At 37.6% G+C, this 19375-nt stretch overlaps 1 protein-coding gene across 1 annotated transcript; it reads right to left on the bottom strand.

The window, feature by feature from the left end:
* Window positions 1–3740: 3740 nt before the first annotated feature.
* ttpal (tocopherol (alpha) transfer protein-like) lies at window positions 3741–17231 on the bottom strand. The gene is made up of 6 exons (XM_038306607.1): window positions 17145–17231; window positions 16486–16712; window positions 14046–14289; window positions 13372–13565; window positions 10927–11037; window positions 3741–6298 (listed from the first exon to the last, which is right to left on the bottom strand). Exons 2-6 carry the CDS (start codon window positions 16693–16695, stop codon window positions 6020–6022), a joined length of 1038 nt encoding a protein of 345 aa, XP_038162535.1. The 5' UTR covers window positions 16696–16712; window positions 17145–17231; the 3' UTR covers window positions 3741–6019.
* Window positions 17232–19375: the final 2144 nt, after the last annotated feature.

Genomic DNA, 19375 nt, shown 5'->3' with positions numbered 1-19375 from the left:
ATATATCTATCTATCTATCTATCTATCTATCTATCTATCTATCTATCTATCTATCTATCTATCTAGCATATATCTATCTATCTATTTATCTATCTATCTATCTATCTATCATATATCTATCTATCTATCTATCTAGCATACATCTATCTATCTTTCATCTATCTATCTATCTATCTATCTATCTATCTATCTATCTATCTATCTATCTATCTATCTATCTATCTATCATATATCTATCTATCTATCTATCTATCTATCTATCTATCTATCTATCTATCTATCTATCTATCTATCTATCTATCTATCTATCTATCTATCTATCTATCTATCTATCATATATATATCTATCTATCTATCTATCTATCTATCTATCTATCTATCTATCTATCTATCTATCTATCTATCTATCTATCTATCTATCTAGCAACAATCATTAGAATATGACGCTGAAATATTTGCTGTAGACCGAATGTCTTATAGAAATTTACGTGCCAGAATTTTTCACAGTCAGTGTTTAATACCATTAACATAGTTTATAAAGGAACACAATTTAAAATATCTAGTTGATTTAGAATAAAAATAGAGCTGAATAACAATATAAAGCAAAGACATCAGGGAACTGCTCGGCCATGGGCAAAAAAATAAATACATATATAAAAAGACAAGGTCCCAATACAGAGCCCTGGGGGCCACAGCTTTTCAGAACCAATCCCCTCTGTTCCTGGAATAAGTTTGTGGCTGGAGGAAATCAAACTACGAGAAATAAGAGTACAGATATAAAAAAAAAAGGTCAATATTGGCTCGAAAGAAATAAAAAGGATTAATATGTGAAGGAAAAACAAGAGGTACCTATTCAGAGCCCTGTGGTGCACCACCATGTGCTATTTGAGTAGAATAGAGTGGCTCATCCCAGCGCTGTGCCCCACCATGGACTGTTCTCCCTGCTGCCCTCCAGGAAGAGACTTTGAAGAATCGAATGCAGGTCCAGCAGATTCCAGAACAGCTTCATTCCAGATTCCAGAACATTCCTTCCTTTCCTTTAGCAGAAGACTCATCCTACCCAGATGCACCACAGGAAATCATTCCTGCCTGTGGGCAATAAGCTCTATAACGCCTCCCTCAAGTGATTCAGACACCCCCCCCCCCCCCCCCCCCCCATAATTGACATTTCACGCCACGTATCACTTTACTTGGATTTAGTTTTGCATCAAACTGATAAAACCAAACCAAAAATACTGCATATTTGCACCATAGATATTAATGCTCTGAACTTCCATATCAATGCGTTTTTTGCACTATGTTTATTCTCCCACACTGTTTACACATGTTCACTGCTGCACTCTAAGAAATGGAAATGTCATCAAAGCTGTACAAAACGAGATTTAGTTTTGTATACAAAATGATAATAACAAAGAGTCAGTTTGCTCTGCGTCATTACCAAACCTTTAAACAACATTATTTTGTTTTTTCTCCATATTGTCTCTGCAAACTCTCCATCCTGAACTCTGCCTTACAACCTTTGAACCCTAGGATAGCTCAACAGCCTCGTCTGTTCCTGTTTGGCTGTGACTCCATCCTGGAGAGAAATATCAGCTGTGCTGCTGCCATCAACACCTTTGTTTCTAGATGTTGGAGCTTGGCCTGTTTTCCAGTGTAGTCCTGTTTCTCTGACTGTGACTAACTGGATGTGCTCTCTTCATCCTCTGACATGGGAGCTGGCTCGGAGCTCGTCTGCCTGGCTGTGTGTTTCCTGGACAGGGCCGCCTGTGGAGCTGGTTGACTGTTGCCTTTTGTATCTATGCTTCTTTTTCTATGTCTGCTTCTGTCTCCTTGAACCCCAGTGGGCCTCAGCAGATGGCCGCTCACACTGAGCCTGGTTCTGCTGGAGGTTTCTTCCTGTTAAAAGGGAGTTTTTCCTCTCCACTGTCGCTACAAGCATGCTTTGTAAACTATTACAACAACAAGATGTTTATAATCAAAAGATAAAATATTTAGGTGAAAATAACCTTCTTACAAAAGTTTAGCAAAGTTAAAGCCAAGGTTTCTCTGTAAGTGAGGACTGGTTTAGATTAAAATAAACCAGTAGGAGCTGTGCTTCTGGATTTCAAAGTAGCTTTTTATTTGTCTTTAATTTGTTAAAGGTAAGCTCTGTGTCTACACCTTGAAGCTTTCCCTCACTGCTCTGTTTCTTGAAAAGAGATCACTCTAGATAAACTCTTTAAATAACAATTCATAATGGTTCTGGTTCTGCTGGAGGTTTCTTCCTGTTTAAGGAGAGTTTTTCCTCTCCACTGTCGCTACAAGCATGCTTAGTGTGAGGGATTGCTGAAGAGTCAATGAGTCGATGCAATCAGCTGGTTTTCCTTAGATAGAAAACTTTGAATCAATCTGACTGGATGATCTGGTGAACTGGAAAGTGACCTGAGATTAAATGTGTTGTGAACTGGCGTTATAGAAATAAATTGAATTGAATTGAATACTAGTGACAAGCAAGATTGAAAGGCTCCAGAAGATAGAAATGGGCTCATCTGTCAAAATGAGATTTTTACGAGATATGCTAAAATGTCTAGGTTTAACTTTGCATTTCTATGTGATGGTGTCATGTTATTTGCAGAGAAAACAGCTTCTCTACAGGGAGCTACTCCAACAAACATATTTGCATCTAATATGCAAACTGGGGCCTTTTGAGGCAGAGATGTATGGAGGGAATTTTGTTCCATTAATGATGCAAACAAAAATGTTTTGTGAAAGGAAAGTAAAATATGCAGAATAAATGTAAAACATTTTCAGATTTTATTTCCTTTTTTCTAGTTACTTTCACTTTTCATGATATTGTTTGAAAGAAAATTTGAAGATTTTATCTGCTTAAATATTTGTTTTTCCTAATTATTATTTTTTTGTTTTTCATTTTTTCCCTGTTTTTAACACTGACGTATTGCATTATTTGAAGATTCTATTTTACAGATCACATTCTCTTCACTTCAGGCCCCATACAAACACTCGTTCTCAATGCGCACATTGACCAATATAATGTTTCTCTCCATCCAGGCCAACAGAAATGCATGTTTAATCATGAAAAGGAAAAACCGTCCCCAGAAAAAAAGAGAAATTAATCCATAAAATGCAAATTAAAAAGAATGTAATTTTCAATCGTAAAAACAGAAATAAAAAATAATTAAATGACAAAACTTTAATTTACAAAACTTAAAAAAGTAACTTGGAAAACCAAATGGGAAGAAACAAGAAATATATGAAAAATTTACTTACAAATCAGTATTTTTTTCAATTAACAAAATTTAAAAAGTTCCATTACTGGATTGTATTTTTTATTTTATGTTTTTCAAATTTCAAAATGTGTTCTTTGCTTGCAACAACAATGGAACAGAATTCACTCCATAGGCAGACCTCCTGGGTGTTTTTGTTTAAATCTCCAGGTTATTGCACAGCTTGTTCTCAGGACATACAGTCCCAGGAGATCGTAAAATGTCTTCTGTGTCCCCCCAATCCCCGCCCCCCACCCCGTCCCCCCACCCGCACACACACACCCGCACACACACACACACACACACACACACACACACACACACACACACACACACACACACACACACACACACACACACACACACACACACACACACACACACACACAGCTATGTTGTGAAAATACCAACCGCCTCCCTTGGGGGTTCTGGTAGACCCAATTATTTGCCAACAGCACAACAACACACAGGTAGCACTTTCTGTATAACAGCTTTACTGTCTTAACCATCAGCAGTAAATATACAGCTCAGTCACAGACATGAATGAATTATGTAAAAAAAATAAAATAAAAGGTCGGACATAAATATCAACGTCGGACACACGAGAGACGATCCAGACAATGTTATTGCACTTTCATTCACAATTTGGCAAGTCAGATGTCAATAAAGTCATGTTATGTCATTTTTTTAAGACAATCATCCAAAAACAAATATAAGGCAGATTACCTAAACTTAAAAAAAACAAAACTCTAAAGACTGACTAAACAAAGTCTTTGAAACTGAACTAGCAGCCACCTTTAATGAACTTCAAACTCTCTGGACAACAACAGAAACAAATCTAAGGTGCAAAAAAAACAACAAAAAAACAGCGTAACCCAACCATCAGAGCAATTTAAGGCAATGTTTTCATTGGTTGCATGTTTAAACTGTCCTCATATGTTTTTAGCTGGACTGTGGGATGATGCAAGCGCAAAAACCACTGGAACTACAGAGGTCTCAAGTAACCAAGTATAAATACTTTACTGTACTTAAGTAGCTGTTTTGGTATCTGTACTTTACTTGACTACCTATTTCTCTGAGGTCTTTTTACATTAGTCTTTACATTTAAACACAAATATCTGTATTTTCTGCTGCTGATTTTCTCCAAACTGGCTCAATACTTCAGTACATATTGATAAAGATGTAACAGCTGCAAAAAATACAGGGAGAAGTATGGAGTGAATTTCGGTCTATTATTGTTGTCAGCAAAAAAGATGTTTTTTAAATGGAAATTTGAAAAACTTAAACGCAGAAATGGAAAAACATCTTAATCAAAAAAATGTTACAAGAGCAAATTGGCTGTTTTCTCAGATCTCATTTTATAGTTTCTTATTGTCAGATTTTGTTTTATGATTTGCATTCTTTTCAAATTGTGTTTTGCAAATCACCTTCTCCTCATTTTAAACCCAGTTCAATTAATTAATAACTTGTTAATAATTAATAACTTGTTGCTAACATCCAGCAGACCAATTGGAAAATGCTTTTCCACTCCTCCCTCCAGAGATAAAATGATGTAATCTCTAAACACAATTTAAAAAGAATGCAATTCGTAAAACTATCTAAAAAATATACATAAAAAAATTTTAATTTGAAAAATATTCTACAAAATTAAATTAGGAAAAAAAAATCTAAAATAAAAACATTGATGAAAGTTACTATTTTCGAAGTTTAATTTATGGAATGCATTTTTTTTCTTCCAAATTTCCATTTACGAAACTAGCTAAAATGATGGACCAAAGTTCACTCCATATACAGCCAAGATCTCTGTTTTGATACTGGTATCTTTGTCAGACATAGAAGTGGCATCAGTCCAGATTATCACGTTGTTTTTATGAATACAAGTATTTGACCGTAGTGAGAGTTTTGATTCATCCATAGCAGGAATGTAGCACAGATAGAGAGAAGATGCAGAACAAAAAGTTCAAAGATGCACCTCAGCTCGGTTGATTAAATGCAATTAAACTACGAACATGTTTGGTCTATTAACGCATCAATCAGGAGCTGCCGATTGACTTTTTGGAGATTTTCAAAAATAAGATTCAGGGTATAGTGAGGATAAAAAAGCATAACGGTTGGGACAAACTTCAAAGAAAATAAGAAATTAGAATCGGCTGAAAAAAACAAAAACATAAAAAATAAATATGACTGAATCTACACAAAAATGTCAATTATTAGAGAGATTGATTACCATCTGATATGTTTTTTTTTTTTTTTTATCTACAAATATCTTGTAGCTTTTAAATCCGACACATAAACATCCAACCATCAAATGTTTTCTAGCTGTGAAAATTTACCCGACTAGATTCAAATAAACTCTAAAAGGAGTCTTTGTAACAGAACAACTTAGAGTTTGTGATTCTAAGAAAAAAACTTTGATCTTTTTTATATTTTTATCTATTAAAGTAGATTTCATACCCTAAAGAAGTGATAACCATCCAAGCATGGAACTGTTGAAGAAAATAAATTTATAATTTAACCATCAGTGGAGGTGAAAAAAAACAGGAAAAGAGTCTGAACTCGAGTCAGTTCGTGTCTTCAGCAGAAAGCGTGGAGCTGCCTTGGAGGGCCACCAAATACTGGACGCCTATGAAAGTAAAGTGGATTTTAAATAGTGTAAAATCTATGATGTAGAGTATTGACAAGTCGCCCAATAAAGGTTTAAACGGATGTTTCAGATGAAACAGGACAGGTTCCCTCAGTGACTGGCTGTGGGAACATCAGTAACAGTAGTAAAGCTGAGAGCGCAGCCCTCTGAAGGTGTCCTCCTCCTTCCCTGCAGCCTCTTCTCCATCAAACAGCATGGACTCTGGGAGCACTACGCCCTTTAGTGGATCCGGCTGGCAGAACTCCACGATGAATTCCTCCTCACAGTCCAGCAGCAGCCTGGACCAGGCGCTGACGTCCAGCCGGCCGGCGGGGCCGCCGTACTCCTCCGGCAGGACGGAGGGTGGGATGTTCCGGTGCAGAGAACGCAGGTCTGAGCCGTGGAGGACGTACTATGCAAAGAGACACAGGAGACATGTTTTAGTAAACCTGCATGCATTATGTTTGTAACCTTTCAGCAATTTGAAAGAGTTTTTAAAAGGATTTTAATATCAGATTCCTGCACATTATTTATTCCCCTATCGTTGCAGAAACTAGATTTATTCCCAAAACTCTGCCTCCCTCTTTAGCCGTTAGTTCAGGTTTGTCCACAGCGATCAGGTTTAATATCGACGCTCCAAAAACCAAATGGATGGAAGGAAGGAACGTCTTAGTTGACATATTCAGCCAGATATACACTATATTGCCAAAAGTATTTGCTCACCTGCCTTGACTCACATATGAGCTTAAGTGACATCCCGTTCCTAATCCATAGGGTTCAATATGACGTCGGTCCACCCTTTGCAGCTAGAACAGCTTCAACTCTTCTGGGAAGGCTGTCCACAAGGTTTAGGAGTGTGTTTATGGGAATTTTTGACCATTCTTCCAGAAGCGCATTTGTGAGGTCGCACACTGATGTTGGACGAGAAGGCCTGGCTCTCAGTCTCCGCTCTAATTCATCCCAAAGGTGTTCTATCGGGTTGAGGTCAGGACTCTGTGCAGGCCAGTCAAGTTCATCCACACCAGACTCTGTCATCCATGTCTTTATGGACCTTGCTTTGTGCACTGGTGCACAGTCATGTTGGAAGAGGAAGGGGCCAGCTCCAAACTGTTCCCACAAAGTTGGGAGCATGGAATTGTCCAAAATGTCTTGGTATGCTGAAGCATTCAGAGTTCCTTTCACTGGAACTAAGGGGCCAAGCCCAGCTCCTGAAAAACAACCTCACACCATAATCCCCCCTCCACCAAACTTTACACTTGGCACAATGCAGTCAGACAAGTACCGTTCTCCTGGCAACCGCCAAACCCAGACCCGTCCATCAGATTGCCAGATGGAGAAGCGCGATTCGTCACTCCAGAGAACGCGTCTCCACTGCTCTAGAGTCCAGTGGCGGCGTGCTTTACACCACCGCATCCGACGCTTTGCATTGCACTTGGTGATGTATGGCTTGGATGCAGCTGCTCGACCATGGAAACCCATTCCATGAAGCTCTCTGCGCACTGTTCTTGAGCTAATCTGAAGGCCACATGAAGTTTGGAGGTCTGTAGTGATTGACTCTGCAGAAAGTTGGCGACCTCTTCGCACTATGCGCGTCAGCATCCGCTGACCCCGCTCCGTCAGTTTACGTGGCCTACCACTTCGTGGCTGAGTTGCTGTCGTTCCCAAACACTTCCATTTTCTTATAATACAGCTGACAGTTGACTGTGGAATATTTAGGAGCGAGGAAATTTCACGACTGGATTTGTTGCACAGGTGGCATCCTATCACAGTTCCACGCTGGAATTCACTGAGCTCCTGAGAGCGACCCATTCTTTCACAAATGTTTGTAAAAACAGTCTGCATGCCTAGGTGCTTGAATTTATACACCTGTGGCCATGGAAGTGATTGGAACACCTGATTCCAATAATTTGGATGGGTGAGCAAATACTTTTGGCAATATAGTGTATATGGAGTGAATTTTGTTTCAATATTTTTGAAAGTAAAAAAAAAAAAAAAAAAAAAAAAAACACATTTTGTGAATTGAAATAAAAAAATGCAATTCAAAATTTAACTGAAATTTCTTTTATTATAAAAAGAGGATTATTGACTGCTCTTATCTCAGATTTTTATTTTTAAATGTTTATTTAATTTTTCATGTTCAATTGTTTTCATTTAAAGTTTTTTTAATTATATTTATGAAAATCTTAAATTTTCTTATTTTATTTTCTGTTTTTTAGATTCAGTTTTAGTAATATCTAGTTTTGATAAAAAAATTTTTTTTTCTTAAGTTTCATTTCTGAATGGAATTTTTTTAAGGTTCAATTTGGAAATATATGGAACAAAATTCACACAATTTTTTGGAGCGACCGCAAAGGTCAGTGTTTCAAAACGTTACTGTTCCTGAAGCAAAAATGCAGATGACATATTTCGGTACTGAAAGACAACCAGCGCTAAATTAATAATTTTTTTTTAAGTTGACATACTATTTTCATATTACCGTATAAGTTGCTAATTTTTCCCACGCTTTGAACCATGCGGCTTATAAGAAGGTGCAGCTTTTCTGTGGATTTTTCGAAGCAAGAGGGGGGAGTTAAAGTTGGAAATGAAAGAATAAGGAGCTCATTTTCATTTAGCACAAGAACATGCTAGCAGCAGGCAAAATGGAGAACGAATGTTCTAAATTCACACATTTTGACATTTATTTGCTGCATTAAAGCTTCAACTCCTGCAGAGCTGAAATAAAGAGCAGATGAAGCCACATCTTTCAGTAGAAGGTCTTACTGCTGCGAGCTAAAAAGCTAACAGTAGCTAGCATTCTTCTTCTTGTAAGTTTTTATGGCGGTTGGCAAAGTAGTTAAAGTGATAATAATACAATTAATTAATATTTTTCCGAACTGTTTAATTCAACCCAACATAATAAATACTTAATCAAATTCGTCCTCATTATTTCCAATTTATCTTTAAGTTATCGTCACTCTGCCAGTTTCTGATGGTCCTACTCGTTTTCCCATCATACTTTCAACCCTTTCCCAGTTTAAATCTCTAACTTCAAGATACTTTTCAGCAGCTTTCACTATTATTTTGATTTTTTCGGTTTTCTTTGTCATGTGAGCACTACAAACTGATCACTTTTACCATGAAAAGAACTCAACCTTTGGCCGTCTCTCAATCTGTTTACTTGTGAGTTCTCATGTGCTTGTGAAACGTCATCAGCCTCAGCCCTAGTGCTGTTCCAATTCACAACAACAAGAAGACAGAGAACGGACAAAGTCCCCAGATGTTGTTCCCGCCCCTCTCTTTTTACCCAGCATGCATCAGGGCAGACTTGTCGGTTCTTGAGATTGACAGCTGTCCCAGCATGCACTGCGGCAGCAGCAGATTTCAATGGGGGGCTCACAAAGTTCTCTTTTTCTGTTGCTGTTGTTCAATAAAAGTACGATTAAAGATCATTTGAGTCGAGAACATTATACTTTTAAGCATCACTATATGGCCCATTTACAGATTTAATGCATAATTAAATTTATTTTTCCGAAGTTCAGAGGACCGCAACAACCGGTGGAGCTCCAAGGGTAACAGCAGCCGGTGTAGGTACCAGATTGACTCGGGCTGCCAGATTGACTCGGGGGCCTGCGCCTTTTGATGACGTCATAATATGGTAACTCCGCCCGTCACTATATGGCAACGCCACTCGTAACGATATGGCAACTCCACCCAAACAACCTACATTGCGCCCGCGGTCTCTATTTATTGTCGTTACAAATGCAGAGCGCGGGCTCAATGTAGTTTGTTTGAGTGGCGTTGCCATAATGTGACGTCATCGGGAGGCGCAAGGCCCATGGCGAATTCGGTGACGTCATCGGAAGGCGCAGGGACCATGGAGAATTTCTTCGTAAAATTGTCCGTTTACAAACCGCAATCCCGCTTTCGAATAAAACCTACACCCCGCTAGAATTACTTTAGTAAGCTGTCCAGACCAATGAAAATGTTTTGCGCAATTGTGCAAACGTTAAAACAGTTATGTATTGTGACGTCATCAAAAGGCGCAGGCCCCCCGAGTCAATCTGGTACCTACACCGGGTCTAATCTTAGCCCGTCTGCAGCAGCCCTCTCTCTGCAAAGCCGCGTGTGAAGGACCGCTGGCTATGATGGTGATATCGTTTTGTTTTATTTGGCAAAATGTTCATTTTATTTTTGTTTATCCGATTGTGTTTACCATCATTCCCCAGCAAATTGAAAAAAAAAGTAATAATTTATTATTATCTAGAGACTAACAGGAGGTGAAATGCAGCTCCAGACGAGCCGAGTGTGTGATGATGTCATCAGGAAGCTTCTGTTCCAAGTGACCCAGATGCGTTCTATTTTTCAAAGAATAGCGTAAGTACACTCCTTTTCATTATTTTCTTTATTTTTTTGTTTTGTTATTAGAGCACCTGTCTAATGTTCTATGTAACTATATGTCTGCATGTTTGTACAAAATTTTCAATAAAGTTCTATTTAAAAAAGAAAAAGAAAAAAAGACCTAGATGCGTTCTCTCAGAGTCCGTCCGGACTTTCCTGTGTTCTTCTCAAGAAGATACTTTTTTCTTTTTTACAATCAATCTTTCTTCTTCCTCCCTACTCCAGGGGCTACATGTAGAGCTCCCCCTACAGGTTTGGTTGGACACAGTTCAGTAGGTATCAGTGGATTACAGCCCAGTGCGACTTATATGTTCAAGTTTCCAGTTATTCAAAAAATTTCATGCACGTAACTCAAAGTGAGGTGCGCTCTATAGTCCAGAATATACGGTAATTGTATACCATATTACAATAAAATATAATTCAAAGTTTAGACGAGGTTCTCAACTCTTTCTGAATTTTACGGACAAGTTGGAGTATTTCCCCAAAGTTTTCCTGGTGCCTTTGATTGAAGAGAATGTTTCCCTCGAGGAATCCGTTTAGTTTTAGGGTTGATTCAATAATGTTCAGCATTTTATTTTCTTCAGGGTTGAAGAGAATGCAAAAGCAAGGTGCAACACGGAGAGATGGATTTAGTGGAAGAGATGATTAAAAGTCAATAGTTACCCTCTCTGCCATCTTCTCCTTCAGGAACGGCTTGATTAGAGCGAAGATGCCTTTGAAAATACGAGGCTCGTTAATTATGTTAACGGCCTTGATTCTGATGGGGAAGCCGTCCTGTTGATTAAAAAATGACGACAATGAGAACAAGAAGCTTGGAAAACAGATGAATAAAAAAAAAACAACAACATAAAAATACTGTGAAATAAAAACATTGGTAAAACAACAGATGGGGGGAATTAACTTGGAATAATCCTGGGAGGTTTTTATTACTTCCAGAGTTCACTAGAGTAAAAATACTAAACATGGTAACTGGCACTACCTGATCCGTCCTGCCACAGGCGTAACTTTCTGAAGGACTCGTGTGGACATGTCCCCCTTTCCACTCATTAAAATTTTTTTTTTTTTTTTTTTTTGAGTTTTTGCGTTTTGAGTCAATTTTTTTTCCTCTGTCGCGCTGCTCCAGTGTCCCGCCTCTCGGTCTAACATCATCTGTCTCTTTGAGACGTCTGATTGGCGGTCGCATTTCGCTGACGTACAGAGTCGCTACGTGGTTGGAGGAGAGACCCACAGCAGCACTCAAAGAATTTAACCGCAGCTATTTCGATGTTTAAGTAAAAGTTTGAAAAAAATTAGAGATACCACCAAAAATCCGTTCGTTAGACACACTGAGCTTTTTCTGCAAAAACGGAAAGTTTATACAAGTTAGTATTAAAATATACAGAAGAGGATTAGGGCTACTGAAAAAATAAGTTACTGATTTTTTAATTTTATTTCAGTTTAACATGGGAAAATTTCTTTCTCAGAATTCTGACTTTAATCTCAGAATTCTGACTTTTTTCTCAGAATTCAAACTTTTATCTCGTAATTCTGACTTTAATCTCGGAATTCTGACTTTTATCTCAGAATTCTTCTTCTTTACCAGTTTAAAAAAGCTTGGCTTCTCAGAGGACCATGACTCCCAGTTACAGGTTAAAATTAAACATGTTTTCTATTGAACAGACAGAATCAGACTGTGGAGTTTCTACATATCTAGACATTTTGTTTCTGGCATCATTATATTAGTAAAGAGGTTCATAAATCTTTTTAAACAGAGAGAAGTAGGGAGAGCTGCAGATTTAAAGGTGAAACAGATTTACTGGGATATGCAAGATGCAAGAAAGTTTACAAGAAAAAAATGTGCTATATTTAAAATGAAGCATATCCATATTTTTCTGGATGGATGGAATTGAAATTGTACTTCTAGGGATGCATGATTTATCGATTTTGGCATTGGAATCGGCCGTTATTCGTAATTTTTTCATACATTAATGTTTTTCAGTATTAAAACATTAAAGAATGCTAAAGTACATCGTATAGAAAATATTGAAGACTTTTCTGGAAGGAATGGATACGTTTCACATTCTCTCCATCGTATTGCGTGACGAAGAATAAACAACTAAGAAAAATGAAGTATTGCCTAGCTGGAAATTATTCTGTTCCTGCATGTGCAGGACGGATCGGGTAGTGACAATAACAATGATTGTAAATGCAGGAGGAAACTATCATTCCCATGTTTTCTGGGAATGCGCTAAGATCCCCCCCTACTGGAGAGAAGTGATTAAGACCAGTAAACTGAGCTGAAACTGGAGTTTAACCGTATTCTAGCTTAGCGATTATCTGGATTAAAGAAGCGGAGCAGAAACCTCTTCCAGAAACTACAGGCAGCAAAGAGGCCATAGAAAGAATTAAAGGAGAAACCACCAACTGCTCCTGAATACGGGAACATAAAAACAAACTCTATGGAATTGAACCATTAACCTCTTCCCTCAGAAACATCTGAACAGTACAGGAAAAATGGAAACGTTTTCTGTGTAATTAACCACCTTACCTTGATGTTTCACTGTAGTTGTATCCATAACCTCATAACCTTGGAATGAAACCCGAAAAAAATGTCCTTTTATTTATTACTTTATGATTTTTTTTATGATTGATTTGCTTGGTGGGGTCATGGATTTATTTATTTATTTTTTCGTAGTTTTATTTCTATTACCGTTTAAACATTTATAAAAAATAAACTACGAAAAAAAATTGTCTATTAAAAACAGTACCTGTAATTCCTGTGGTTTTAACTTTAAAAATATTATATATTTAGATCTATTTTTTTTTGTCAGATTTAATACTATATTTTCTTCCAACCAAATTTTTAGTTTATTTGTTTATTTTGTTGATATTTCCCAAATCTAGCGTAAATTCTAACCAGAACAGAAAACAATAAATGAAATATCATCTGCAAACAGAAGAACTTTCCAAATGTGAAGAAAGTAAAACATGACTTTAACTTTGAAGAACATGACAATAACTTTAGGCCCAGCGGACCGCTGTGGTAATCCATGTTTATTAAACAATCTAATGACTGGGATGCAATCAGGCTGGTTTGATCAAAGTAAAACAGGTTAAATAAGGTCTCACCTGCAGAATGCTCACCACCTTTTTAGCAAGAAAAGGGCCTGGATTGGATGCCTGTGACATTCCCACCCCCGTGTAGTCGGCGAGGATGACGATCCCGTTCACCTGCGTCTCTTCAGGCTGGATCAGCTTCTCCAGAGTCAGATAAATGGCTCGCACGTTGTCCACAAAGGGATAGTCGTCGGCTTTCCATTTCCCTGCGATATGGTAGGAGAATTATTAGTGATGTTATGAGATGAGCCGAGGCTTCGAGGAATGTGTCGATTAATGGAGGGGGCGTTTCCCCGAAGCGCGTGTCGAGGCGTGTTACATTTAGAGGAGGGGCCAAAATTGATGACGTCCGAGGCCTCGCTACCGCGAAACCACGTGACCGCTTCGGGAAGTGGTTCAGAAAGCGCAAGAATTTCGACAGGCATCTAAACAGCCTCAGTGTTCAGTCAAAAAAAGTCTGATCTTGTATGTTACTAGGCCATATGATCATTTTCTCCAAATATCAGATTTTTCCTGCAACTACAACTTAATTTGAGCCTGAGAGGGTTAAGAAGAGGAGAGACCAAGCTCCAAGGTGTACAGTAGACACAGAGAGATCATCTTTAACAGATAAAAATGACAAAATAACAAAGATTATCCTAATAAAAGTTGTTTGGGTTCCTTCCGAGAAGAACACAGAGACCTACCAGGTCGGAGGAAGAGGATGTATCTCCCGTTGGGATCGGGCCTCGGCAGGACGGTGAGGAAACCCAGGTCCAGGACGTGTTTGACAGTGGACGGCTTCAGGTCCTGGAAGACCTCCGGCCAGGCCTTACGGCCCGCGTGGTAATTAAGCAGCAGCTGCAGGGCGCGGTCATAGTCGAACTTCCTGGCCCGCAGGAAGCGCAGCAGGAAGGCGTCGTCCAGCCTGGTTCTGAGGTTGGGATGTTCCTGGAAGTCAGAGAGGAAAATAAAATCATCGCTTCAATTCATGAAAAGATTCATACTTCTGACCTTTTTCACCAGTTTCAACCACAGACTTCTAAGCCTTTAATAAATATAATATTTTTAGGACTGACCAATAAAAAGTACTGCTTCTATGGCTGAAAGACTTAATCAGATTAATCTATTATTGAAATAATCATCAACTAATTCAGTAATCGATTAATCATTGACTGGAGTATAGAGACTCTAAAACAGGCCTTTAGCTGAAGGAGCGACCTGCTTAGAGCAGGAATGTAAAAAAATATATAAACATTTAGCATTTAAGATAAAAAAATGTATTTCTAGAACTTTAATTTTGTAAAAAGTCTTCATTTGGGAACCATTGGCTATCTGATTATTAACCGATAAAATAATTATAACATTAATAATAATTGAACTTTATTGACCTCACGTTGGACAAATTCACCACTGCATTTAACCCACGCTGTAAAAAATAAAGATAAGTCTTTCTTTTTTGTTACAAGGCTCTATCCAGAACTCCTCAAGTGGAAAAGTTTTAGTTTCACCTGGTTTGATTCTGTAAAAAAAAAAAAATAATAATTGTTTTTGAGGAACCTTTGGCTATCCGATTATTAATTTATTATATAAAAATATTTTTTTTATTGATTTGCAAAATAATCATTAGTTGCAGCCCTAACTGCATGGCTATAAGGTTAATTGTAAATTGAAATGTGAAATAAATGCAGTCCAGAACTGAAATTTTAAAACTTGTCTTAATCAAAAACAAGTTTTGGGAGAAACTTTGCTGTTTTCTCAGATTTGGTCTTTCAAATTGTTTTTTTTTCAAAACTACTTTTTATATTTCATCTAAAAAAAACAACTGATTTTATTTTCTATCTAACTTTTTTCTTTTTTCAATTTGTTTGCTACAGATTTTTTAAATTGTATATTAAATTTCTGGTTTTTAGATTTAACTTTACAAATTTCAATTTTTCCAGGAATCATTCCTTTAATTCCTAAAGGAGGCCTTTCCTCTGGAGTGAGGAGTGAAGACGCATTTCTATTGGTCAGCTGGATGTTAGGGAAAACATTTTATTGGATGAGAGCAAATTTTTCTATTGGGCTTAAAGTGAAGAAAATGTCATCTAGAAGACTTAATCTGAAGAAAAGAAATATAATAAAAATGAAAAAAGTACATAAAAAAGAAAAGAACATTTTGAAAAGAAACATTTTGAAAATTTACAATATTTTATATATATATATATATATATATATATATATATATATATATATATATATATATATAAATTCAATATAAATATATAAATTTAATAAAATGCTAAGGACAAAACTCCCAGACCAAAGATGAGCAGAGTGGTGTCTGCAATTCACTGCAGTGAGGAATGCTCTGATCTTTATATTGGAGAAACCAAACAACCTCTCCACAGAAGCATGGCCCAACACAGAAGAGCGCCCTCCTCTGGACAAGACTCTGCGGTACATCTACACCTTATGGTCAAAGGACATTCTTCTGAGGAGCAGAACGTTCACATTTTGGACAAAGTAGACAGGAGGTTTGAGAGGGGCATGAAGGAAGCCATCTATGTTAAGAAAGAAAAACCAACCTTAAACAGAGGAGGGACTCAGCAGCGATAAAGTTGATTCCTTCCTGCTATCATCATGACCCCCAACCCCTTTACAGGGGAACAGAAGACCTCACCTTTTCAGCCAGGCCAACAATTGCCTTTAACAACCGCCATTTCAGAGACATAGACAGGTACGGGGCATTGCAGGCTAACAAAGAAGCCAAACGACCCCAATTCCAAAGGGGTGGACCCGTTCATCCATTTCGATTTGTATGTTTTCTAAACAAAAAACAAAGCTTTGTTGGGCTACTTTATAAAGCCTTAAAAACTAATAATTTAATGGCTTTTAATGATTTTTAATGACCCGTGGAAACCTTGTAATAAAGTTGGTTTCAGTACTTTATGAGCTGCTTTAGTCTTTGCCTCTAAAATATTTAGGTGTTCATGTCTCCTAACTGTAAGATCCACGCTTATAATGGCTGCAAACAAACCCAAATCAACACACCTCCACCGCCGTGCTTTGACAGCTGGCTGAACCAGTTTTTAATGATTTTTAACAGCAGACCTGTTCACTCAACAACATTGTAAATATAGATATAAAAGTAGGACTGAAAACCTTCAGAATCATGTCTCTCAGCGCTTGGACGTCTCGTAGACGCCACTCTGGCTTCTCCTGGAGCTCTTCCCGAGCTTTGGCCACCAGTTCGGGGGTCAAGGTGCAGGAATAATTGGGTGGAGGGGGTCCAGGGAACCAGCTGTGTCCTGCAGCTGCTGCACCACACGCCTGTGGGGGGACGAGGCTAACGAGGTCATGGTGGTCAGCCATGGACTGACTGGGTCAGGCTGAAAACAGGACAGACAGACAGAAAAACAGCATTCAATCTACTTTATACAGTAATCCTCTGGTTAAAGCATCAGGAAAAACATGAACACTTTTAAACAGCAGATTTTATTTATTTATTATTAAGACATTCTGCTCAATATTTAAATAATTTGGGGATGCTTTTTATACAGTTTGCATTTATCCAACTGTTTTAACACTTTCCCTCTTCCTTTAAACGAAACTATAAATCCTCTAAATATGATCGTGCTTCTGAACAGAACCGATGCGATAGAACCGGGTTTGGGCTAAAAACTGCAAACTAACCCGAAATAAACCAAATAATAAGCTGTTTGACAAAATACATATCTGTTTAACAAACACCGCCGAGAAAAACCATCAAGAGCAGCAGAAATAGACATAAAAAACAGAGTAAACAGAAAATCAAAACAGACCTGTCAGTACAAAATCTTTTTTTCCGGGTTGTCTAAACCGCGTTCTCTCATTGGTCCATTTACACCACGTGACACTCCAGTGAATGCGCAGGGCTTTGATGCGTTCATGCTCCATCGGAAAAAAGCATATCCCGGTAAGTTTCACATTAACTTTCTTGACGTCTGCTGACACTGATCAATCTCGCTGTGTAACTTTAAAGGTAAATATTTGCCATTTGTGTATTTAAATCTTGTTTTTAGATGTTATTCCTGTCAATTTGGCGAGTTTTCTGCTCTAGTTTGAAATTTTTTTGCCAACTGCCACCATGGAGTCCTACATTTGCAGAGCTCTCTACTTTTAATCAGTTTTTAACTGTTAACATCAAACAGATATTCTGCCATCTAGTGACATTACAACTTACTGATAAAACGTCACAATAATAAAATTCCATCTTCTATGAGAAGAAAATCAACACCTTTTTGTTATTTGTATTTTTGTGTAAATAATCATTTATCCTCAATATTATTCTTTATAGCAAATGTTCTCAAATTTGGGTTCATTCATTTATCATATGCCTGCAGTTCACAAGAGCAATGCAAAGATATCTGGATGATTTGGCAGCAGAAAATATAAATTTGTATAAAATATATATCCTGCTGCTTACAGCTGTCAACATTAAGGACTGAAGAAGGGCCCCACCTAAGCTGGTCAGTCCCACCATGGGTTGAATTGTAGTATAGCTGATATGATTATTACCATTTCAATCTGAAAAACTCACACACAAAGAAAAAGACATTTAGAAGAATTTTATTGATACACTTACTTTAGTTTTTGGCGCTCAGACCCCGGCAGGAAACATTAGCGCTGAATTTTTGCTTTGATATGCATGAACAGGAGTATAAGAACAGGGATGTTTCCCCTCAGACCTGAAACTGGTGGGGGAGTGGAGACAGTTGAAGTTGGTTCAGTTCATAGACTGCTGGTTGGAGAGATCCAGTGGACTGTGTGAGCTGATAATAGAGCCTCACTAGGGGACCTGAAGATGGAAGTCCAGCTTGGATAACACGTGTTGCATGAACCTGTACCTGATGAGCAAGCATGAAGCAACCCCCTTTTCATCATTCTGCTTCATTCTTTCTCTATTCTCCTACTCTGCAGAATCTCCATCCTGGAGAGAAATATCAGCTGTGCTGCTGCCATCAACACCTTTGTTTTTAGATGCTTGAGATCGGCCTGTTTTCCAGTGTAGCCCTGTTTCTCTGACTGTGACTGGCTGGATGTGCTCTCTTCATCCTTTGACATGTGAGCTTTCTTCCTCTTAAAAAGGGAGTTTTTCCTCTCCACTGTCGCTACAAGCATGCTTAGTGTGAGGGGTTGCATTCGAGTCAATGAGATGCCTTGAGATGACATGTGTTGTGAATTGGGGCTATAGAAATCAAGTTAATTGAACAGAAAATAAATATAGTCTATACACCTCTCCTAAACAGAAGTGGATTGATGGCCCCAAGATATTAGCTCTATTTTAAACATTGTTTTTACTCCAATATGAATAGAAGTCATTGAATTAATTACTAAAGTGAGAGTAATTGGTAAAATAGCTTTTCAAGTACTTAGTATGTATTGGCCTTGTAACATTAGATTTAAAAGGATGTAATCAGAAAGACATTTATGTACAAACTGGATAAGATAAAGATAAAAAAAAAACAACTAAAAATAAAATAATTTCAAAATAACACATTTGAACAGAAGAAAGACTTTTCCAATTCAAACTTTTCAACATAAATAAAAAAAAAATTCACTCCTTATAGTAGGTATTAAGTAATATTAGGACTGAATAAATTAATCAGATTAATTGATTATTGATATAATCATCAACTGATATAGTAATCGAATAATTGTTGAAAGTCTAAAACACGTTCTTTAGCTGAAGAGAAGCCCACTTAGAGCAGCAATTATATAAAAAGAAAAAAAGAGCAATGTAAGAATTTTGCATTCAAGATAAAACATTTTCATCTGTCAATCTGCTTTATCCAGAACGCCTCAAGCGGAAAAGTTTTAGTTTCACCTCATTTCATTTCATAAAAAGCATTCTTTAAAGATCCTTTTGCTATTATCAACAGATTAATCGACTTGTTAAACAATCATTAGTTGCAGCCTCACATAATTTATCAAGAAAGGATGAAAAACTTCTACAATATCTACTGTTTCTATATACAGGGGCTGATCCAGAGGGGGGCGATCAATGGCCACT

The sequence above is a fragment of the Cyprinodon tularosa genome, unplaced genomic scaffold (assembly GCF_016077235.1).
Source record: "Cyprinodon tularosa strain WSP-4 unplaced genomic scaffold, ASM1607723v1 ctg587, whole genome shotgun sequence".
NCBI lineage: Eukaryota > Metazoa > Chordata > Actinopteri > Cyprinodontiformes > Cyprinodontidae > Cyprinodon > Cyprinodon tularosa.
This window is presented reverse-complemented; position numbering and strand designations above follow the sequence as displayed.